The sequence below is a fragment of the Oncorhynchus tshawytscha genome, linkage group LG05 (genome assembly GCF_018296145.1).
Source record: "Oncorhynchus tshawytscha isolate Ot180627B linkage group LG05, Otsh_v2.0, whole genome shotgun sequence".
Taxonomy (NCBI): domain Eukaryota; kingdom Metazoa; phylum Chordata; class Actinopteri; order Salmoniformes; family Salmonidae; genus Oncorhynchus; species Oncorhynchus tshawytscha.
In genome coordinates this window covers 3,155,979-3,180,733 of record NC_056433.1, presented here as the reverse complement: position 1 = coordinate 3,180,733, position 24,755 = coordinate 3,155,979, and the positions used below count along the sequence as shown (strand labels likewise).

Sequence of the window (24,755 nt, the reverse complement as noted above, 5' to 3'; positions counted from 1 at the left end):
CCCTGTTACCACCCTACCCTGCTATATTGACTGGTTCTGTTACCCTGTTACCACCCTACCCTGTTATAATGACTGGTTCTGTTACCCTGTTACCACCCTACCCTGCTATATTGACTGGTTCTGTTATGCTGTTACCACCCTACCCTGCTATAATGACTGGTTCTGTTACCCTGTTACCACCCTACCCTGCTATAATGACTGGTTCTGTTACTCTGTTACCACCCTACCCTGCTATAATGACTGGTTCTGTTACCCTGCTATAATGACTGGTTATGTTACCGTGTTACCACCCTACCCTGCTATAATGACTGGTTCTGTTACCCTGTTACCACTCTACCCTGCTATAATGAGTGGTTCTGTTACCCTGTTACCACCCTACCCTGCTATAATGACTGGTTCTGTTACCCTGTTACCACCCTACCCTGCTATAATGACTGGTTCTGTTACCCTGCTATAATGACTGGTTCTGTTACCCTGTTACACCCTACCCTGCTATAATGACTGGTTCTGTTACCCTGCTATAATGACTGGTTCTGTTACCCTGTTACCACCCTACCCTGCTATAATGACTGGTTCTGTTACCTTGTTACCAACCTACCCTGCTACAATGACTGGTTTGGTTACCCTGTTACCACCCTACCCTGCTATATTGACTGGTTCTGTTACCCTGTTACCACCCTACCCTGCTATAATGACTGGTTCTGTTACCCTGTTACCACCCTACCCTGCTATAATGACTGGTTCTGTTACCCTGTTACCACCCTACCCTGCTATAATGACTGGTTCTGTTACTCTGTTACCACCCTACCCTGCTGTAATGACTGGGTCTGTTACCCTGCTATAATGACTGGTTCTGTTACCCTGTTACCAATCTACCCTGCTATAATGACTGGTTCTGTTACCCTGTTACCACTCTACCCTGCTATAATGACTGGTTCTGTTACCCTGTTAACATCCTACCCTGCTATAATGACTGGTTCTGTTACCCTGTTACCACTCTACCCTGCTATAATGACTGGTTCTGTTACCCTGCTATAATGACTGGTTCTGTTACCCTGTTACCACCCTACCTGCTATAATGACTGGTTCTGTTACCCTGTTACCACCCTACACTGCTATAATGACTGGTTCTGTTACCCTGTTACCACCCTACCTGCTATAATGACTGGTTCTGTTACCCTGTTACCACCCTACACTGCTATAATGACTGGTTCTGTTACCCTGTTACCACCCTACCCTGCTATAATGACTGGTTCTGTTACCCTGTTACCACCCTACCCTGCTATAATGACTGGTTCTGTGACCCTGTTACCACCCTACCCTGCTATAATGACTGGTTCTGTTACCTTGTTACCCCCCTACCCTGCTATAATGACTGGTTCTGTTACCCTGTTACCACCCTACCCTGCTATAATGACTGGTTCTGTTACCCTGTTACCACTCTACCCTGCTATAATGACTGGTTCTGTTACCCTGTTACCATACCTACCCTGCTATAATGACTGGTTCTGTTACCTTGTTACCACCCTACCCTGCTATAATGACTGGTTCTGTTACCCTGCTATAATGACTGGTTCTGTTACCCTGTTACCACCCTACCCTGCTATAATGACTGGTTCTGTACCCTGTTACCACCCTACCCTGCTATAATGACTGGTTCTGTTACCCTGTTACCACCCTACCCTGCTATAATGACTGGTTCTGTTACCTTGTTACCCCCCTACCCTGCTATAATGACTGGTTCTGTTACCCTGTTGCCACCCTACCCTGCTATATTGACTGGTTCTGTTACCCTGTTACCACCCTACCCTGTTATAATGACTGGTTCTGTTACCCTGTTACCACCCTACCCTGCTATATTGACTGGTTCTGTTATGCTGTTACCACCCTACCCTGCTATAATGACTGGTTCTGTTACCCTGTTACCACCCTACCCTGCTATAATGACTGGTTCTGTTACTCTGTTACCACCCTACCCTGCTATAATGACTGGTTCTGTTACCCTGCTATAATGACTGGTTCTGTTACCGTGTTACCACCCTACCCTGCTATAATGACTGGTTCTGTTACCCTGTTACCACTCTACCCTGCTATAATGAGTGGTTCTGTTACCCTGTTACCACCCTACCCTGCTATAATGACTGGTTCTGTTACCCTGTTACCACCCTACCCTGCTATAATGACTGGTTCTGTTACCCTGCTATAATGACTGGTTCTGTTACCCTGTTACACCCTACCCTGCTATAATGACTGGTTCTGTTACCCTGCTATAATGACTGGTTCTGTTACCCTGTTACCACCCTACCCTGCTATAATGACTGGTTCTGTTACCTTGTTACCAACCTACCCTGCTATAATGACTGGTTTGGTTACCCTGTTACCACCCTACCCTGCTATATTGACTGGTTCTGTTACCCTGTTACCACCCTACCCTGCTATAATGACTGGTTCTGTTACCCTGTTACCACCCCCTGCTACCCTGCTATAATGACTGGTTCTGTTACCCTGTTACCACCCTACCCTGCTATAATGACTGGTTCTGTTACTCTGTTACCACCCTACCCTGCTGTAATGACTGGGTCTGTTACCCTGCTATAATGACTGGTTCTGTTACCCTGTTACCAATCTACCCTGCTATAATGACTGGTTCTGTTACCCTGTTACCACTCTACCCTGCTATAATGACTGGTTCTGTTACCCTGCTATAATGACTGGTTCTGTTACCCTGTTACCACCCTACCTGCTATAATGACTGGTTCTGTTACCCTGTTACCACCCTACACTGCTATAATGACTGGTTCTGTTACCCTGTTACCACCCTACCCTGTTATAATGACTGGTTCTGTTACCCTGTTACCACCCTACCCTGCTATATTGACTGGTTCTGTTATGCTGTTACCACCCTACCCTGCTATAATGACTGGTTCTGTTACCCTGTTACCACCCTACCCTGCTATAATGACTGGTTCTGTTACTCTGTTACCACCCTACCCTGCTATAATGACTGGTTCTGTTACCCTGCTATAATGACTGGTTATGTTACCGTGTTACCACCCTACCCTGCTATAATGACTGGTTCTGTTACCCTGTTACCACTCTACCCTGCTATAATGACTGGTTCTGTTACCCTGTTACCACCCTACCCTGCTATAATGACTGGTTCTGTTACCCTGTTACCACCCTACCCTGCTATAATGACTGGTTCTGTTACCCTGCTATAATGACTGGTTCTGTTACCCTGTTACACCCTACCCTGCTATAATGACTGGTTCTGTTACCCTGCTATAATGACTGGTTCTGTTACCCTGTTACCACCCTACCCTGCTATAATGACTGGTTCTGTTACCTTGTTACCAACCTACCCTGCTACAATGACTGGTTTGGTTACCCTGTTACCACCCTACCCTGCTATATTGACTGGTTCTGTTACCCTGTTACCACCCTACCCTGCTATAATGACTGGTTCTGTTACCCTGTTACCACCCTACCCTGCTATAATGACTGGTTCTGTTACCCTGTTACCACCCTACCCTGCTATAATGACTGGTTCTGTTACTCTGTTACCACCCTACCCTGCTGTAATGACTGGGTCTGTTACCCTGCTATAATGACTGGTTCTGTTACCCTGTTACCAATCTACCCTGCTATAATGACTGGTTCTGTTACCCTGTTACCACTCTACCCTGCTATAATGACTGGTTCTGTTACCCTGTTAACACCCTACCCTGCTATAATGACTGGTTCTGTTACCCTGTTACCACTCTACCCTGCTATAATGACTGGTTCTGTTACCCTGCTATAATGACTGGTTCTGTTACCCTGTTACCACCCTACCTGCTATAATGACTGGTTCTGTTACCCTGTTACCACCCTACACTGCTATAATGACTGGTTCTGTTACCCTGTTACCACCCTACCTGCTATAATGACTGGTTCTGTTACCCTGTTACCACCCTACACTGCTATAATGACTGGTTCTGTTACCCTGTTACCACCCTACCCTGCTATAATGACTGGTTCTGTTACCCTGTTACCACCCTACCCTGCTATAATGACTGGTTCTGTGACCCTGTTACCACCCTACCCTGCTATAATGACTGGTTCTGTTACCTTGTTACCCCCTACCCTGCTATAATGACTGGTTCTGTTACCCTGTTACCACCCTACCCTGCTATATTGACTGGTTCTGTTACCCTGTTACCACCCTACCCTGCTATAATGACTGGTTCTGTTACCCTGCTATAATGACTGGTTATGTTACCCTGTTACCACCCTACCCTGCTATAATGACTGGTTCTGTTACCCTGTTACCACCCTACCCTGCTATAATGACTGGTTCTGTTACCCTGTTACCACCCTACCTGCTATAATGACTGGTTATGTTACCCTGTTACCACCACCCTACACTGCTATAATGACTGGTTCTGTTACCCTGTTACCACCCTACCCTGCTATATTGACTGGTTCTGTTACCCTGTTACCACCCTACCCTGCTATAATGACTGGTTCTGTTACCCTGCTATAATGACTGGTTCTGTTACCCTGTTACCACCCTTCCCTGCTATAATGACTGGTTCTGTTACCCTGTTACCACTCTACCCTGCTATAATGACTGGTTCTGTTACCCTGTTACTGTAATGACTGGTTATGTTACCCTGTTACCACCCTATCCTGCTATAATGACTGGTTCTGTTACCCTGTTACCACCCTACCCTGCTATAATGACTGGTTCTGTTACCCTGTTACCACCCTACCTGCTATAATGACTGGTTCTGTTACCCTGTTACCACCCTACACTGCTATAATGACTGGTTCTGTTACCCTGTTACCACCCTACCCTGCTATATTGACTGGTTCTGTTACCCTGTTACCACCCTACCCTGCTATAATGACTGGTTCTGTTACCCTGCTATAATGACTGGTTATGTTACCCTGTTACCACCCTACCCTGCTATAATGACTGGTTCTGTTACCCTGTTACCACTCTACCCTGCTATAATGACTGGTTCTGTTACCCTGTTAATACCCTACCCTGCTATAATGACTGGTTCTGTTACCTTGTTACCACCCTACCCTGCTATAATGACTGGTCCTGTTACCCTGCTATAATGACTGGTTCTGTTACCCTGTTACCACCCTACCCTGCTATAATGACTGGTTCTGCTACCCTGTTACCACCCTACCCTGCTATAATGACTGGTTCTGTTACCCTGTTACCACCCTACCCTGCTATAATGACTGGTTCTGTTACCTGTTACCCCCTACCCTGCTATAATGACTGGTTCTGTTACCCTGTTACCACCCTACCCTGCTATATTGACTGGTTCTGTTACCCTGTTACCACCCTACCCTGTTATAATGACTGGTTCTGTTACCCTGTTACCACCCTACCCTGCTATATTGACTGGTTCTGTTATGCTGTTACCACCCTACCCTGCTATAATGACTGGTTCTGTTACCCTGTTACCACCCTACCCTGCTATAATGACTGGTTCTGTTACTCTGTTACCACCCTACCCTGCTATAATGACTGGTTCTGTTACCCTGCTATAATGACTGGTTCTGTTACCCTGTTACCACCCTACCCTGCTATAATGACTGGTTCTGTTACCCTGTTACCACTCTACCCTGCTATAATGACTGGTTCTGTTACCCTGTTACCACCCTACCCTGCTATAATGACTGGTTCTGTTACCCTGTTACCCCCCTACCCTGCTATAATGACTGGTTCTGTTACCCTGCTATAATGACTGGTTCTGTTACCCTGTTACACCCTACCCTGCTATAATGACTGGTTCTGTTACCCTGCTATAATGACTGGTTCTGTTACCCTGTTACCACCCTACCCTGCTATAATGACTGGTTCTGTTACCTTGTTACCAACCTACCCTGCTACAATGACTGGTTTGGTTACCCTGTTACCACCCTACCCTGCTATATTGACTGGTTCTGTTACCCTGTTACCACCCTACCCTGCTATAATGACTGGTTCTGTTACCCTGTTACCACCCTACCCTGCTATAATGACTGGTTCTGTTACCCTGTTACCACCCTACCCTGCTATAATGACTGGTTCTGTTACCTGTTACCACCCTACCCTGCTGTAATGACTGGGTCTGTTACCCTGCTATAATGACTGGTTCTGTTACCCTGTTACCAATCTACCCTGCTATAATGACTGGTTCTGTTACCCTGTTACCACTCTACCCTGCTATAATGACTGGTTCTGTTACCCTGCTATAATGACTGGTTCTGTTACCCTGTTACCACCCTACCTGCTATAATGACTGGTTCTGTTACCCTGTTACCACCCTACACTGCTATAATGACTGGTTCTGTTACCCTGTTACCACCCTACCTGCTATAATGACTGGTTCTGTTACCCTGTTACCACCCTACACTGCTATAATGACTGGTTCTGTTACCCTGTTACCACCCTACCCTGCTATAATGACTGGTTCTGTTACCTTGTTACCACCCTACCCTGCTATAATGACTGGTTCTGTTACCCTGCTATAATGACTGGTTCTGTTACCCTGTTACCACCCTACCCTGCTATAATGACTCACCCAGGTTAGGGTTAGTTCAGTCACCCAGGTTAGGTTTAGGGTTAGTTCAGTCACCCAGGTTAGGGTTAGTTCAGTCATCCAGGTTAGGGTTAGGGTTAGTTCAGTCACCCAGGTTAGGGTTAGTTCAGTCACCCAGGTTAGGGTTAGTTCAGTCACTCAGGTTAGGGTTAGTTCAGTCACTCAGGTTAGGGTTAGTTCAGTCACCCAGGTTAGGGCTAGTTCAGTCACCCAGGTTAGGGTTAATTCAGTCACTCAGGTTAGGGTTAGTTCAGTCACCCAGGTTAGAGTTAGGGTTAGTTCAGTCACCCAGGTTAGGGTTAGTTCAGTCACCCAGGTTAGGGTTAGTTCAGTCACCCAGGTTAGGATTAGGGTTAGTTCAGTCACTCAAGTTAGGGTTAGTACAGTCACCCAGGTTAGGGTTAGTTCAGTCACTCAAGTTAGGGTTAGTTCAGTCACTCAGGTTAGGGTTAGTTCAGTCACCCAGGTTAGTGTTAGTTCAGTCACCCAGGTTAGGGTTAGTTCAGTCACTCAGGTTAGGGTTAGTTCAGTCACCCAGGTTAGGGTTAGTTCAGTCACCCAGGTTAGGTTAGGGTTAGTTCAGTCACCCAGGTTAGGGTTAATTCAGTCACCCTGGTTAGGGTTAATTCAGTCACCCAGGTTAGGGTTAATTCAGTCACCCAGGTTAGGGTTAGGGTTAATTCAGTCACCCAGGTTAAGGTTAGGTTTAGTTCAGTCACCCAGGTTAGGGTTAGTTCAGTCACCCAGGTTAGGTTAGTTCAGTCACCCAGGTTAGGGTTAGTTCAGTCACTCAGGTTAGGGTTAGTTCAGTCACCCAGGTTAGGGTTAGTTCAGTCACCCAGGTTAGGGTTAGGGTTAGTTCAGTCACCCAGGTTAGGGTTAGTGCAGTCACCCGGGTTAGGGTTAGTTCAGTTACCCAGGTTAGGGTTAGTTGAGTCACCCAGGTTAGGATTAGGGTTAGTTCAGTCACTCAGGTTAGGGTTAGTACAGTCACCCAGGTTAGGGTTAGTTCAGTCACTCAAGTTAGGGTTAGTTCAGTCACTCAGGTTAGGGTTAGTTCAGTCACCCAGGTTACGGTTAGTTCAGTCACCCAGGTTAGGGTTAGTTCAGTCACCCAGGTTAGGGTTAGTTCAGTCACTCAAGTTAGGGTTAGTTCAGTCACTCAGGTTAGGGTTAGTTCAGTCACCCAGGTTAGGGTTAGTTCAGTCACCCAGGTTAGGGTTAGTTCAGTCACTCAGGTTAGGGTTAGTTCAGTCACCCAGGTTAGGGTTAGTTCAGTCACTCAGGTTAGGGTTAGTTCAGTCACCCAGGTTAGGGTTAGTTCAGTCACCCAGGTTAGGGTTAGTTCAGTCACCCAGGTTAGGGTTAATTCAGTCACCCAGGTTAGGGTTAGTTCAGTCACTCAGGTTAGGGTTAGTTCAGTCACTCAGGTTAGGGTTAATTCAGTCACCCAGGTTAGGGTTAATTCAGTCACCCAGGTTAGGGTTAGTTCAGTCACCCAGGTTAGGGTTAATTCAGTCACTCAGGTTAGGGTTAGGGTTAGTTCAGTCACCCAGGTTAGAGTTAGGGTTAGTTCAGTCACCCAGGTTAGGGTTAATTCAGTCACCCAGGTTGGGGTTAGGGTTAGTTCAGTCACCCAGGTTAGGGTTAGTTCAGTCACCCAGGTTAGGGTTAGTTCAGTCACCCAGGTTAGGGTTAATTCAGTCACTCAGGTTAGGGTTAGGGTTAGTTCAGTTACTCAGGTTATGGTTGTTTCAGTCACTCAGGTTAGGGTTAGTTCAGTCACCCAGGTTAGGGTTAGTTCAGTCACTCAGGTTAGGGTTAATTCAGTCACCCAGGTTAGGATTAGTTCAGTCACTCAGGTTAGGGTTAATTCAGTCACCCTGGTTAGGGTTAATTCAGTCACCCAGGTTAGGGTTAATTCAGTCACCCAGGTTAGGGTTAGGGTTCATTCAGTCACCCATGTTAGGGTTAGGTTTAGTTCAGTCACCCAGGTTAGGGTTAGTTCAGTCACCCAGGTTAGGTTAGTTCAGTCACCCAGGTTAGGGTTAGTTCAGTCACTCAGGTTAGGGTTAGTTCAGTCACCCAGGTTAGGGTTAGTTCAGTCACCCAGGTTAGGGTTAGGGTTAGTTCAGTCACCCGGTTAGGGTTAGTTCAGTCACCCAGGTTAGGGTTAGTTCAGTCACCCAGGTTAGGATTAGGGTTAGTTCAGTCACTCAGGTTAGGGTTAGTACAGTCACCCAGGTTAGGGTTAGTTCAGTCACCCAGGTTAGGGTTAGTTCAGTCACCCAGGTTAGGATTAGGGTTAGTTCAGTCACTCAGGTTAGGGTTAGTACAGTCACCCAGGTTAGGGTTAGTTCAGTCACTCAAGTTAGGGTTAGTTCAGTCACTCAGGTTAGGGTTAGTTCAGTCACTCATGTTAGGGTTAGTTCAGTCACCCAGGTTAGGGTTAGTTCAGTCACCCAGGTTAGGGTTAGTTCAGTCACTCAGGTTAGGGTTAGTTCAGTCACCCAGGTTAGGGTTAGGGTTAGTTCAGTCACCCAGGTTAGGGTTAGTTCAGTCACTCAGGTTAGGGTTAGTCACCCAGGTTAGGGTTAGTTCAGTCACCCAGGTTAGGGTTAGTTCAGTCACCCAGGTTAGGGTTAGTTCAGTCACCCAGGTTAGGGTTAGTTCAGTCACCCAGGTTAGGATTAGGGTTAGTTCAGTCACTCAGGTTAGGGTTAGTACAGTCACCCAGGTTAGGGTTAGTTCAGTCACTCAGGTTAGGGTTAGTTCAGTCACTCAGGTTAGGGTTAGTTCAGTCACTCAGGTTAGGGTTAGTTCAGTCACTCAGGTTAGGGTTAATTCAGTCACCCAGGTTAGGGTTAGTTCAGTCACCCAGGTTAGGGTTAATTCAGTCACTTTAGCACATTCTGCCAACCCGGATGTCTTAGCCGTTTTTGAATCCTGGCTCAGGAAAACCACCAAAAACCCTGAAATTTCCATCCCTAACTATAATATTTTCCGCCAAGATAGAACTGCCAAAGTGGGCGGCCTGCAGAGTTCTGTTTTACTATCCAGGTCTGTACCAAAACAATTCGAGCTTCTACTTCTAAAAATTCCCCTTGCTATAGACCACCCTCTGCCCCCAGCTGTGCCCTGGACACAATATGTGAATTGATTGCCCCCAATCTATTTTCTGAGCTCGTGCTGCTAGGTGACCTAAACTGGGACATGCTTAACACCCCGGCCATCCTACAATCTAAGTTTGATGCCCTCAATCTCACACAAATTATCAATGAACCTACCAGGTACAACCCCAAATCCGTAAACACGGGCACCCTCATAGATGTCATCCTAACTAACTTGTCCTCCAAATAAACCTCTACTGTTTTCAATCAAGATCTCAGCGATCACTGCCTCATTGCCTGCTTCCGTAATGTTCTGAAAGAGCTGCAAAATCTGGACCCCTACAAATCTGACGAGCTAGACAATCTGGACCCTTTCTTTCTAAAATTATCTGCCGAAATTGTTGCAACCCCTATTACTAGCCTGTTCAACCTCTCTTTTGTATCGTCTGAGATCCCCAAAGATTGGAAAGCTGCCACGGTCATCCCCCTCGTCAAAGGGGGGGCACTCTAGACCTAAACTGCTACAGACCTATATCTATTCTACCCTGCCTTTCTAAGGTCTTTGAAAGCCAAGTTAACAAACAGATTACCGACCATTTTGAATCCCACCGTACCTTCTCCACTATGCAATCTGGTCTCCGAGCTGGTCATGGGTGCACCTCAGCCTCGCTCAAGGTCCTAAAAAATATCATAACCGCCATCGATAAGAGACAGTACTGTGCAGCCGTATTCATCAACCTGGCCAAGGCTTTCGACTCTGTCAATCACAACATTCTTATTGGCAGACTCAACAGCCTTGGTTTCTCAAATGATTTCCTCGCTTGGTTCACCAACTACTTCTCAGACAGAGTTCAGTGTGTCAAATCGGAGGGCCTGTTGTCCGGACCTCTGGCAGTCTCTATGGGGGTGCCACAGGGTTCAATTCTTGGGCCGACTCTCTTCTCTGTAAACATCAATGATGTCGCTCTCTGTCACGTAGCTAGGAGTGGTGGGTGCAGAGTCAGGCGCAGAGAGCAGAGGTTTAGGGAAAACCATATTTATTTCCCGGTAAGTAAGGTCACGCCAAAAACAACAGGCGAAATAATGACCGACCCAAACAGGACACCAAACAGTCCGAAAAATAACAAAACACAACCATCCACAAACAGAACAGAGAACAAGCCCGCACAAAAGCAGGTGGGCATAGAAGGCTTAAATATCCCTGAAACAAACCCCAAACAAGAAACAGGTGAAACCAATACAGACATAACCAACAGAAAATGAAAAGGGAATCGGTGGCAGCTAGTAGACCGGTGACGACACCCGCCGAGCGTCGCCCGAACAGGAAGAGGAGCCACCTTCGGTGGAAACCGCTGGTGATTCTTTGATCCACCTCTACGCAGACGACACCATTCTGTATACCTCTGGCCCTTCATTGGACACTGTGTTAACTAACCTCCAGATGAGCTTCAATGCCTTCAATGCCTTAAATACAAGTAAAACTAAATGCATGCTCTTCAACCGATCGCAGCCCTCACCTGCCCGCCCGTCCAGCATCACTACTCTGGACGGCTCTGACTTAGAGTATGTGGACAACTACAAATACCTAGGTGTCTGGTTAGACTGTAAACTCTCCTTCCAGACTCACATTTAGCATCTCTAATCCAAAATGAAATCTAGAATCGGCTTCCTATTTCGCAACAAAGTATCCTTCACTCATGCTGCCAATACCCTACTCAGCAAACTGGATGCAGTCTATCACAGTGCCATCCGTTTTGTCACCAAATCCCCATATACTACCCACCACTGCGACCTGTACGCTCTCGTCGGCTGGCCCTCGCTTCATACTTGTCGCCAAACCCACTGGCTCCAGGTCATCTACAAGTCTCTGCTAGGTAAAGCCCCGCCTTATCTCAGCTCACTGGTCATCATAGCAGCACCCACCCGTAGCACCCACCCACACGCGCTCCAGTAGGTATATCTCACTGGTCACCCCCAAAGTCAAATCCTCCTTTGGCTGCCTTTCCTTCCAGTTCTCTGCTGCCAATGGACTGGAACGAACTGCAAAAATCACTGAAGCTGGAGATTCATCTCCCTCACTAACTTTAAGCACCAGCTGTCAGAGTAGCTCACAGATCACTGTACCTGTACATGCATCTGTAAATAGCCCATCCAACTACCTCATACTGTATTTATTTATCTTGCTCCTTTGCACATCTACTTGCACATTCATCTTCTGCATACCCAACCATTCCAGTGTTTAATTGCTATATTGTAATTACTTCTCCACCATGGCCTATTTATTGCCTTACTTTTTACCTTTACTTAACCAGGCAAGTCAGTTAAGAACAAATTCTTGTTTTCAATGACGGCCTAGGAACAGTGGGTTAACTGCCTGTTCAGGGGCAGAACGACCTTGTCAGCTCGGGGATTTGAACTTGCAACCTTACGGTTACTAGTCCAACGCTCTAACCACTAGGCTACCCTCCCGCTACCCTGCCGCTACCCTACCTCCCTTACCTCATTTGCACACGCTGTTTATAGATTTTTCTACTGTATTATTGATTGTATGTTTGTTTACTCCATGTGTAACTCTGTGTCGAACTGCTTTGCTTTATCTTGGCCAGGTCGCAGTTTGAAATAAGAACTTGTTCTCAACTAGCCTACCTGGTTAAATAAAGGTGAAATAAATCAAATCAAATAAATGTAGTGATGTGTGTTTTGTCCTGAAACAATTATATTGTTCCTCTAATCTCTCTCTCTCTCTCTCTCTCTCTCTCTCTCTCTCTCAATTCAATTCAATTCAATTCAAGGGCTTTATTGGCATGGGAAACATGTGTTAACATTGCCAAAGCAAGTGAGGTAGGTAATATATAAAGTGAACAAATGTACAAATGCTAAAGGACACAAGATAAAATAAATAAGCATAAATATGGGTTGTATTTACAATGGTGTGTGTTCTTCACTGGTTGCCCTTTTCTCATGGCAACAGGTCACAAATCTTGCTGCTGTGATGGCACACTGCGGAATTTCACCCAGTAGATATGGGAGTTTTTCAAAATTGGATTTGTTTTCGAATTCTTTGTGAATCTGTGTAATCTGAGGGAAATATGTCTCTCTAATATGGTCATACATTGGGCAGGAGGTTAGGAAGTGCAGCTCAGTTTCCACCTCATTTTGTGGGCAGTGAGCACATAGCCTGTCTTCTCTTGAGAGCCATGTCTGCCTACGGCGGCCTTTCTCAATAGCAAGGCTATGCTCACTGAGTCTGTACATAGTCAAAGCTTTCCTTAATTTTTGGTCAGTCACAGTGGTCAGGTATTCTGCCGCTGTGTACTCTCTGTGTAGGGCCGAATAGCATTCTAGTTTGCTCAGTTTTTTTGTTAATTCTTTCCAATGTGTCAAGTAATTATCTTTTTGTTTTCTCATGATTTGGTTGGGTCTAATTGTGCTGCTGTCCTGGGGCTCTGTAGGGTGTGTTTGTGTTTGTGAACAGAGCCCCAGGACCAGCTTGCTTAGGGGACTCTTCTCCAGGTTCATCTCTCTGTAGGTGATGGCTTTGTTGTGGAAGGTTTGGGAATCGCTTCCTTTTAGGTGGTTATAGAATTTAACGGCTCTTTTCTGGATTTTGATAATTAGTGGGTATCGGCCTAATTCTGCTCTGCATGCATTATTTGGTGTTCTACGTTGTACACTGAGGATATTTTTGCAGAATTCTGCATGCAGAGTCTCAATTTGGTGTTTGTCCCATTTTGTGAAGTCTTGGTTGGTGAGTGGACCCCAGACCTCACAACATTAAAGGGCAATGGGCTCTATGACTGATTCAAGTATTTTTAGCCAGATCCTAATTGGTATGTTGAAATTTATGTTCCTTTTGATGGCATAGAATGCCCTTCTTGCCTTGTCTCTCAGATCGTTCACAGCTTTGTGGAAGTTACCTGTGGCGCTGATATTTAGGCCAAGGTATGTATAGTTTTTTGTGTGCTCCAGGGCAACAGTGTCTAGATGGAATTTGTATTTGTGGTCCTGGTGACTGGACCTTTTTTGGAACACCATTATTTTGGTCTTACTGAGACTTACTGTCAGGGCCCAGGTCTGACAGAATCTGTGCATAAGATCTAGGTGCTGCTGTAGGCCTTCCTTGGTTGGTGACAGAAGCACCAGATCATCAGCAAACAGCAGACATTTGACTTCGGATTCTAGTAGGGTGAGGCCGGGTGCTGCAGACTTTTCTAGTGCCCGTGCCAATTCGTTGATATATATGTTGAAGAGGGTGGGACTTAAGCTGCATCCCTGTCTAACTCCACGACCCTGTGTGAAGAAATGTGGGTGTTTTTTGCCAATTTTAACCGCACACTTGTTGTTTGTGTACATGGATTTTATAATGTCGTAGGTTTTACCCCCAACACCACTTTCCATCAGTTTGTATAGCTGACCCTCATGCCAAATTGAGTCGAAGGCTTTTTTGAAATCAACAAAGCATGAGAAGACTTTGCCTTTGTTTTGGTTTGTTTGGTTGTCAATTAGGGTGTGCAGGGTGAATACATGGTCTGTTGTACGGTAATTTGGTAAAAAGCCAATTTGACATTTGCTCAGTACATTGTTTTCATTGAGGAAGTGTACGAGTCTGCTGTTAATGATAATGCAGAGGATTTCCCCAAGGTTACTGTTGACGCATATTCCACGGTAGTTATTGGGGTCAAATTTGTCTCCACTTTTGTGGATTGGGGTGATCAGTCCTTGGTTCCAAATATTGGGGAAGATGCCAGAGCTAAGGATGATGTTAAAGAGTTTTAGTATAGCCAATTGGAATTTGTTGTCTGAATATTTGATCATTTCATTGAGGATACCATCAACACCACAGGCCTTTTTGGGTTGGAGGGTTTTTATTTTGTCCTGTAACTCATTCAATGTAATTGGAGAATCCAGTGGGTTCTGGTAGTCTTTAATAGTTGATTCTAAGATCTGTATTTGATCATGTATATGTTTTTGCTCTTTATTCTTTGTTATAGAGCCAAAAAGATTGGAGAAGTGGTTTACCCATACATCTCCATTTTGGATAGATAATTCTTCGTGTTGTTGTTTGTTTAGTGTTTTCTAATTTTCCCAGAAGTGGTTAGAGTCTATGGATCCTTCAATTACATTGAGCTGATTTCTGACGTGCAGTTCCTTCTTTTTCCGTAGTGTATTTCTGTATTGTTTTAGTGATTCACCATAGTGAAGGCGTAGACTCGGGTTTTCCGGGTCTCTATGTTTTTGGTTGGACAGGTTTCTCAATTTCTTTCTTAGATTTTTGCATTCTTCATCAAACCATTTGTCATTATTGTTAATTTTCTTCGGTTTTCTTTTTGAGATTTTTAGATTTGATAGGGAAGCTGAGAGGTCAAATATACTGTTGAGATTTTCTACTGCCAAGTTTACACCTTCACTATTACAGTGGAACGTTTTACCCAGGAAATTGTCTAAAAGGGATTGAATTTGTTGTTGCCTAATTGTTTTTTGGTAGGTTTCCAAACTGCGTTCCTTCCATCTATAGCATTTCTTAATGTTACTCAGTTCCTTTGGCTTTGATGCCTCATGATTGAGTATTGCTCTGTTTAAGTAGACTGTGATTTTGCTGTGGTCTGATAGGGGTGTCAGTGGGCTGACTGTGAACGCTCTGAGAGACTCTGGGTTGAGGTCAGTGATAAAGTAGTCTACAGTACTACTGCCAAGAGATGAGCTATAGGTGTACATACCATAGGAGTCCCCTCGAAGCCTACCATTGACTATGTACATACCCAGCGTGCGACAGAGCTGCAGGAGTTGTGACCCGTTTTTGTTGGTTATGTTGTCATAGTTGTGCCTAGGGGGGCATATGTGGGAGGGAATGCTGTCACCTCCAGGCAGGTGTTTGCCCCCCTGTGTGCTGAGGGTGTCAGGTTCTTGTCCGGTTCTGGCATTTAGGTCGCCACAGACTAGTACATGTCACTGGGCCTGGAAATTATTGATTATTATCTCTCTCTTATCTCTTATTGATAATTCTCTCTCTCTCTCTCTCTCTCCCTCTCCCTCTCCCTCTCCCTCTCTCTCTCTCTCTCCCTCTCACTTTCTCTCTCTCTCCCTCTCTCTCTCTCTCTCTCTCTCTCTCTCTCCTCTCTCTCTCTCTCTCTCTCTCTCTCTCTCTGTCTCTGTCTCTGTCTCTGTCTCTGTCTCTGTCTCTCTCTCTCCCCCTCTCTCTCTCTCTCTCTCTCTCTCTCTCTCTCTCCCTCCCTCTCTCTCTCTCCCCTCCCTCTCTCTCTCTCTCTCTACCTCCCTCTCTCTCTCTCTACCTCCCTCTCTCTCTCTCTCTCTCTCTCTCCCTCCCTCCCTCTCTCTCTCTCTCCCCTCCCTCTCTCTCTCTCTCTCTCTCTCTCTCTCTCTCTCTCTCTCTTTCTCTCTGTCTCTCTCTCTCCCTCTCTCTCTCTCTCTCTCTCTCTCCTCTCTCTCTCTCTCTCTCTATCTCTCTCCAGTGTGTATAGTAGTGAAGAAGATGAGGAGGATATTGAGATGTATGAACACGACTACGATGGACCGCTGGCCAAGGAAGCAAAACGCCATCAAGGGAAAACACGCTGGACAAGAGAAGAGGTAAACACAGTTGTTTTAGTGTTTTATAGTTTTAGTGTTTTTATTTAATTTATTGTTTTAGTGTTTTTATTTAATTTATTGTTTTAGTGTTTTATAGTTTTATTGTTTCAATGTTTTATTATTTTAGTGTTTTAGTGTTGTAGTGTTGTAGTGTTACAGAGTCTCTTTTTCAAGGGAGACCAGGCCAAGAAGGCAGCAACAATCAATACATTACAGAATGAAAACATACAACAGACTAGATCCAGATCCAGACTAAAAAAAGCATTTACACTCCTCTGTAACAGAGCCTCCATCTATATTTTAAATCCATTCAGTAGCACTAACATATCTAGATGGAGCAGGGATTGTAGACTATTCCATTCAGAGGCACCAACATATCTAGATGGAGCAGGGATTGTAGACTATTCCATTCAGAGGCACTAACACATCTAGATGGAGCAGGGATTGTAGACTATTCCATTCAGAGGCACTAACACATCTAGATGGAGCAGTGATTGTAGACTATTCCATTCAGAGGCACTAACACATCTAGATGGAGCAGGGATTGTAGACTATTCCATTCAGAGGCACCAACATATCTAGATGGAGCAGGGATTATAGACTATTCCATTCAGAGGCACTAACATATTCTAGATGGAGCAGGGATTGTAGACTATTCCATGAGTCTGGTGCTCAAGAAGAGAAGGCAGTGTTGCCCAATACTGTGAATGTCCTGGGGACTTTGAGTAGCAACCACCTAGCAGAACGGGTCTGGTAACTGCTGGTGGTGAAGGAGACCAGACTACAGAGGTAAAGAGGGAGTTTACCAAAAAGGGCTTTGTAGATGAACACATACACATTTATTTTTCTGCCTATATAAAGTGAGGCCCAATCTAACATTTGGTACAATGTGCAATGGTAGGTGAGTGACTTGGCATTTGTTATAAAGCACAAGGATGCATGGTTAGCAGAGTCCAGTCTCTGTAAGACAGAGGAGGCTGTATGATAAACAGAGTCCAGTCTCTGTTAGACAGAGGAGGCTGTATGATAAACAGAGTCCAGTCTCTGTCAGACAGAGGAGGCTGCATGATAAACAGAGTCCAGTCTCTGTCAGACAGAGGAGGCTGCATGATAAACAGAGTCCAGTCTCTGTAAGACAGAGGAGGCTGCATGATAAACAGAGTCCAGTCTCTGTAAGACAGAGGAGGCTGCATGATAAACAGAGTCCAGTCTCTGTAAGACTGCATGAAGGTCCAGTCTCTGTAAGACATGATAAACAGAGTCCAGTCTCTGTAAGACGAAGGCTACATGATAAACAGAGTCCAGTCTCTGTAAGACAGAGGAGGCTGCATGATAAACAGAGTCCAGTCTCTGTCAGACAGAGGAGGCTGCATGATAAACAGAGTCCAGTCTCTGTCAGATGGAGGAGGCTGCATGATGAACAGGGTCCAGTCTCTGTAAGACAGAGTACTTCCGGCGCCGACAGAGATGGCCGCCTCGCTTCGCGTTCCTAGGAAACTATGCAGTATTTTGTTTTTTTACGTGTTATTTCTTACACTAGTACCCCAGGTCATCTTAGGTTTCATTACATACAGCCGAGAAGAACTACTGAATATAAGATCAGCGTCAACTCACCATCAGTATGACCAAGAATATGTTTTTCGCGATGCGGATCCTGTGTTCTGCCTTACAACCAGTGTAACGGAGTGGATTACATGCAGCGACCCGAAAAAACGACTCAGAAAAAGAGGGAAACGAAGCGGTCTTCTGGTCAGACTCCGGAGACGGGCACATCGTGCACCTCTCCCTAGCATTCTTCTCGCCAATGTCCAGTCTCTTGACAACAAGGTTGATGAAATCCGAGCAAGGGTAGCATTCCAGAGGGACATCAGAGACTGCAACGTTCTCTGCTTCACGGAAACATGGCTAACCGGAGAGACGCTATCCGAAGCGGTGCAGCCAGCGGGTTTCTCCACGCATCGCGCTGACAGAAACGAACATCTTTCTGGTAAGAAGAGGGGCGGGGGCGTATGCCTTATGACGAACGTGACATGGTGTGATGACAGAAACATACAGGAACTCAAATCCTTCTGTTCACCTGATTTAGAATTCCTCCCAATCAAATGTAGACCGCATTATCTACCAAGAGAATTCTCTTCGATTATAATCACAGCCGTATATATCCCCCCCCAAGCAGACACATCGATGGCTCTGAACGAACTTTATTTAACTCTCTGCAAACTAGAAACGATTTATCCGGAGGCTGCATTCATTGTAGCTGGGGATTTTAACAAGGCTAATCTGAAAACAAGACTCCCTAAATTTTATCAGCATATCGATTGCGCAACCAGGGGTGGAAAGACCCTGGATCATTGTTACTCTAACTTCCGCGACGCATATAAGGCCCTGCCCCGCCCCCCTTTCGGAAAAGCTGACCACGACTCCATTTTGTTGATCCCTGCCTACAGACAGAAACTAAAACAAGAAGCTCCCACGCTGAGGTCTGTCCAACGCTGGTCCGACCAAGCTGACTCCACATTCCAAGACTGCTTCCATCACGTGGACTGGGAGATGTTTCGTATTGCGTCAGACAACAACATTGACGAATACGCTGATTCGGTGTGCGAGTTCATTAGAACGTGCGTTGAAGATGTCGTTCCCATAGCAACGATTAAAACATTCCCTAACCAGAAACCTTGGATTGATGGCAGAATTCGTGTGAAACTGAAGGCACGAACCACTGCTTTTAATCAGGGCAAGGTGTCTGGTAACATGACTGAATACAAACAGTGCAGCTATTCCCTCCGCAAGGCTATCAAACAAGCTAAGCGCCAGTACAGAGACAAAGTAGAATCTCAATTCAACGGCTCAGACACAAGAGGCATGTGGCAGGGTCTACAGTCAATCACGGACTACAGGAAGAAACCCAGCCCAGTCACGGACCAGGATGTCTTGCTCCCAGGCAGACTAAATAACTTTTTGCCCGCTTTGAGGACAATACAGTGCCACTGACACGGCCTGCAACGAAAACATGCGGTCTCTCCTTCACTGCAGCCGAAGTGAGTAAGACATTTAAACGTGTTAACCCTCGCAAGGCTGCAGGCCCAGACGGCATCCCCAGCCGCGCCCTCAGAGCATGCGCAGACCAGCTGGCCGGTGTGTTTACGGACATATTCAATCAATCCCTATACCAGTCTGCTGTTCCCACATGCTTCAAGAGGGCCACCATTGTTCCTGTTCCCAAGAAAGCTAAGGTAACTGAGCTAAACGACTACCGCCCGTAGCACTCACATCCGTCATCATGAAGTGCTTTGAGAGACTAGTCAAGGACCATATCACCTCCACCCTACCTGACACCCTAGACCCACTCCAATTTGCTTACCGCCCAAATAGGTCCACAGACGATGCAATCTCAACCACACTGCACACTGCCCTAACCCATCTGGACAAGAGGAATACCTATGTGAGAATGCTGTTCATCGACTACAGCTCGGCATTCAACACCATAGTACCCTCCAAGCTCGTCATCAAGCTCGAGACCCTGGGTCTCGACCCCGCCCTGTGCAACTGGGTTCTGGACTTCCTGACGGGCCGCCCCCAGGTGGTGAGGGTAGGCAACAACATCTCCTCACCGCTGATCCTCAACACTGGGGCCCCACAAGGGTGCGTTCTGAGCCCTCTCCTGTACTCCCTGTTCACCCACGACTGCGTGGCCATGCACGCCTCCAACTCAATCATCAAGTTTGCGGACGACACAACAGTGGTAGGCTTGATTACCAACAACGACGAGACGGCCTACAGGGAGGAGGTGAGGGCCCTCGGAGTGTGGTGTCAGGAAAATAACCTCACACTCAACGTCAACAAAACTAAGGAGATGATTGTGGACTTCAGGAAACAGCAGAGGGAACACCCCCCCATCCACATCGATGGAACAGTAGTGGAGAGGGTAGCAAGTTTTAAGTTCCTCGGCATACACATCACAGACAAACTGAATTGGTCCACTCACACAGACAGCATCGTGAGGAAGGCGCAGCAGCGCCTCTTCAACCTCAGGAGGCTGAAGAAATTCGACTTGTCACCAAAAGCACTCACAAACTTCTACAGATGCACAATCGAGAGCATCCTGGCGGGCTGTATCACCGCCTGGTATGGCAACTGCACCGCCCTCAACCGTAAGGCTCTCCAGAGGGTAGTGAGGTCTGCACAACGCATCACCGGGGCAAACTACCTGCCCTCCAGGACACCTACACCACCCGATGCTACAGGAAGGCCATAAAGATCATCAAGGACATCAACCACCCGAGCCACTGCCTGTTCACCCCGCTGTCATCCAGAAGGCGAGGTCAGTACAGGTGCATCAAAGCTGGGACCGAGAGACTGAAAAACAGCTTCTATCTCAAGGCCATCAGACTGTTAAACAGCCACCACTAACATTGAGTGGCTACTGCCAACACACTGTCAATGACACTGACTCTACTCCAGCCACTTTAATAATGGGAATTGATGGGAAATGATGTAAATATATCAAATCAAATCAAATCAAATTTTATTTGTCACATACACATGGTTAGCAGATGTTAAAGCGAGTGTAGCGAAATGCTTGTATCACTAGCCACTTTAAACAATGCTACCTTATATAATGTTACTTACCCTACATTATTCATCTCATATGCATACGTAGATACTGTACTCTATATCATCGACTGCATCCTTATGTAATACATGTATCACTAGCCACTTTAACTATGCCACTTGGTTTACATACTCATCTCATATGTATATACTGTACTCGATATCATCTACTCTATCTTGCCTATGCTGCTCTGTACCATCACTCATTCATATATCCTTATGTACATATTCTTTATCCCCTTACACTGTGTATAAGACAGTAGTTTTTTTGGAATTGTTAGTTAGATTACTTGTTCGTTATTACTGCATTGTCGGAACTAGAAGCACAAGCATTTCGCTACACTCGCATTAACATCTGCTAACCATGTGTATGTGACAAATAAAATTTGATTTGATTTAGGCTGCATGATAAACAGAGTCCAGTCTCTGTCAGACAGAGGAGGCTACATGGTAAACAGAGTCCAGTCTCTGTCAGACGGAGGAGGCTGCATGATAAACAGAGTCCAGTCTCTGTCAGACAGAGGAGGCTGTATGATAGACAGAGTCCAGTCTCTGTTAGACAGAGGAGGCTGTATGATAAACAGAGTCCAGTCTCTGTAAGACAGAGGAGGCTGCATGATAAACAGAGTCCAGTGTATGATAAAAACAGAGTCCAGTCTCTGTCAGATGGAGGAGGCTGCATGATAAACAGAGGAGGCTGTATGATAAACAGAGTCCAGTCTCTGTCAGACAGAGGAGGCTGCATGATAAACAGAGTCCAGTCTCTGTCAGACAGAGGAGGCTGCATGATAAACAGAGTCCAGTCTCTGTCAGACAGAGGAGGCTGCATGATAAACAGAGTCCAGTCTCTGTCAGACAGAGGAGGCTGCATGATAAACAGAGTCCAGTCTCTGTCAGACGGAGGAGGCTGCATGCATATACAACAAGTCAACATAGTCAATTACAGAGAGAAAAGTGTCCTGAACAAGCTTCTTTCTAGCCATAAGAGTGAAGCAAGCCTTATTACAAAAATAAAAACCCAATTTCAATTTAAGCTTCCTCACAAGATTATCCACATGAACTTTAAAGGACAAATTGTCATCCAACCAGATACCTAGGTATTTGTAGGATGACACTTTTTCAATGGATAAGCCACCAGATGTGACAATGCTAACCTTCTCTGGCAGAGTTCTAACTCTGGTAAAGGTCATGAATTTAGTTGTTTCTACATTCAAGACCAGTTTGACACCATAAAGGGAGGCCTGCAGCTCTTCAACAGCATGAACCAGAGAAGGAGCACATGAATATATGACTGTATCATCTGCATATAGATGTAACTTAGCTGGTTGCATCCCGTTTCCCAAATCATTAATACAAATTGAGAACAACACAGGAGCTAAAATAGAATTATATTAAACACATTGTGTTCTGTCAGAAAGGTAGTTCCTAAACCAATTTACTTGCCTTTCACTGAGACCAATGTTTCTGAGTCTAGCAAGCAGCAATTCATGGTCAACTGAATCAAAGGCCTTTTGATAAATCCACAAACAGAGCAGCACAACGTTGCTTTTTATCAAGTGCATTAATGATGTCATTTGCCACTGCCATAGCTGCAGTTGTGGTGCAGTGCCCCGATCTAAAGCCAGACTGAACCCCACTCAGTATGTTCTTTTCAATGGAGACTTTTTAAAACTGGGAGTTCACTAGGGATTCATAGACTTTGTCCAGGATATGGAGTTCACTAGGGATTCATAGACTTTGTCCAGGATAGAGAGTTCACCAGGGGTACATAGACTTTGTCCAGGATAGAGAGTTCACCAGGGGTTCATAGACTTTGTCCAGGATAGAGAGTTCACTAGGGATTCATAGACTTTGTCCAGGATATGGAGTTCACTAGGGATTCATAGACTTTGTCCCAGGATAGGGAGTTCACTAGGGATTCATAGACTTTGGGCCAGGATAGCGAGTTCACTAGGGATTCATAGACTTTGTTCAGGATAGGGAGTTTAGAGATAGGACAATAGTTATTAGCATCTGAGGGATCTCCACCCTTTAGCAGGGGGATGACATAAGCTGATTTCTAAATGCTGGGTATAGAATTGGTCAAGAGACTCACGTTGAAAATGTGAGCCACAGGTTCAGTAATAATACCAGTTGCTATCGTTAACAGGTACGGGGTCCAGGTTGTCTGGACCTCCAGACTTTTTAGTGTCTATTACCTTTAGTGCTTTATAGACCTCAGTTTAAGAAACAGGCTTAATGTCAAAAAGGTTCACATGAGGGCCTATATCATAACTGACTGTAACAGAGCTGACATAAGAGGCCTGGGCCCCACCATTATCAACAACAGAACCAGCAGATGTGAGGTGCTTGTTAAAAACCCCGACAATATGGGCTTTATCCTTCACTTCATTAGAACCCATCATTAAATGGTCAGGAAGGCCAGAGGAGTCATTAGAACCCGGCGCTGATTTGATTAGCTTCCAGAACTTGGTAGGGTTCTTTAGGTTCCCCGTGACTGCATTTAGATAGTATTATTTAATTGTTTGTTATTTTACTGTTGTAGTATTTTAGTTTTGTAGTATTTTAGTGTTGTAATATTTTAGTGTTTTAGTGTTTCAGGGTTTTAGTATTTTAGTGTTTCAGTGGATTAGTATTTCAGTGGTTTAGTGTTTCAGTGGTTTAGTATTTTAGTGTTTCAGTGGTTTAGTGTTTCAGTGGTTTAGTATTTTAGTGTTTCAGTGGTTTAGTGTTTCAGTGGTTTGGTGTTTCAGTGGTTTAGTGTTTCAGTGTTTTAGTATTTTAGTGTTTCAGTGGTTTAGTGTTTCAGTGGATTAGTGTTTCAGTGGTTTAGTATTTTAGTGTTTCAGTGGTTTAGTATTTTAGTGTTTCAGTGGTTTAGTATTTTAGTGTTTCAGTGGTTTAGTATTTTAGTGTTTCAGTGGTTTAGTATTTTAGTGTTTCAGTGGTTTAGTATTTTAGTGTTTCAGTGGTTTAGTATTTTAGTGGTTTAGTATTTTAGTGTTTCAGTGTTTCAGTGGTTTAGTATTTTAGTGTTTCAGTGGTTTAGTGTTTCAGTGGTTTAATATTTCAGTGTTTCAGTGGTTTAGTGTTTCAGTGGTTTAGTGTTTCAGTGTTTTAGTGGTTTAGTGTTTCAGTGGTTTAGTGTTTCAGTGGTTTAGTGTTTCAGTGTTTCAGTGGTTTAGTGTTTCAGTGGTTTAGTGTTTCAGTGGTTTAGTGTTTCAGTGTTTCAGTGGTATTGTAATATTTTATTGTTTCAGTTTTTAGTGTTTTATTATTATTATTTGTTGTGTTTTAGTGTTTTAAACAATACTATTTTAAGTTTCATTGGTTTGTTTGTTTCAGGATGAGAAGTTGAAGAAGCTGGTAGAACATCATGGGTCCTCGGACTGGAAACTCATCGCCAGCTTCCTACCTGTAAGACACACGCACGCACGCACGCACGCACACACACACACACACACACACACACACACACACACACACACACACACACACACACACACACACACACACAATAACCACTGCTGTCATTCACATTCCCTTAATAACCAGTGTGTCTGCTGTCATTCACATTCCCTTAATAACCAGTGTGTCTGCTGTCATTCACATTCCCTTAATAACCAGTGTGTCTGCTGTCATTCTCATTCCCTTAATAACCAGTGTGTCTGCTGTCATTCCCTTAATAACCAGTGTGTCTGCTGTCATTCCCTTAATAACCAGTGTGTCTGCTGTCATTCTCATTCCCTTAATAACCAGTGTGTCTGCTGTCATTCTCATTCCCTTAATAACCAGTGTGTCTGTTGTCATTCTCATTCCCTTAATAACCAGTGTCTCTGCTCTCATTCTCATTCCTGTC

General features: G+C 45.0%; 1 protein-coding gene across 4 annotated transcripts in view; it reads left to right on the top strand.

Moving 5' to 3' along the window:
• The window catches only part of myb (v-myb avian myeloblastosis viral oncogene homolog), a 75,428-nt gene that overhangs the window by 12,876 nt on the left and 37,797 nt on the right, over positions 1 to 24,755 (top strand). For all 4 annotated transcript variants that reach the window (XM_042321332.1, XM_042321331.1, XM_042321330.1 and 1 more), the window contains exons 2-3: positions 16,168 to 16,285; positions 24,242 to 24,313. In XM_042321332.1, the coding sequence (XP_042177266.1) occupies positions 16,168 to 16,285; positions 24,242 to 24,313 (190 nt within the window). The remainder of the gene's footprint in view (positions 1 to 16,167; positions 16,286 to 24,241; positions 24,314 to 24,755) is intronic.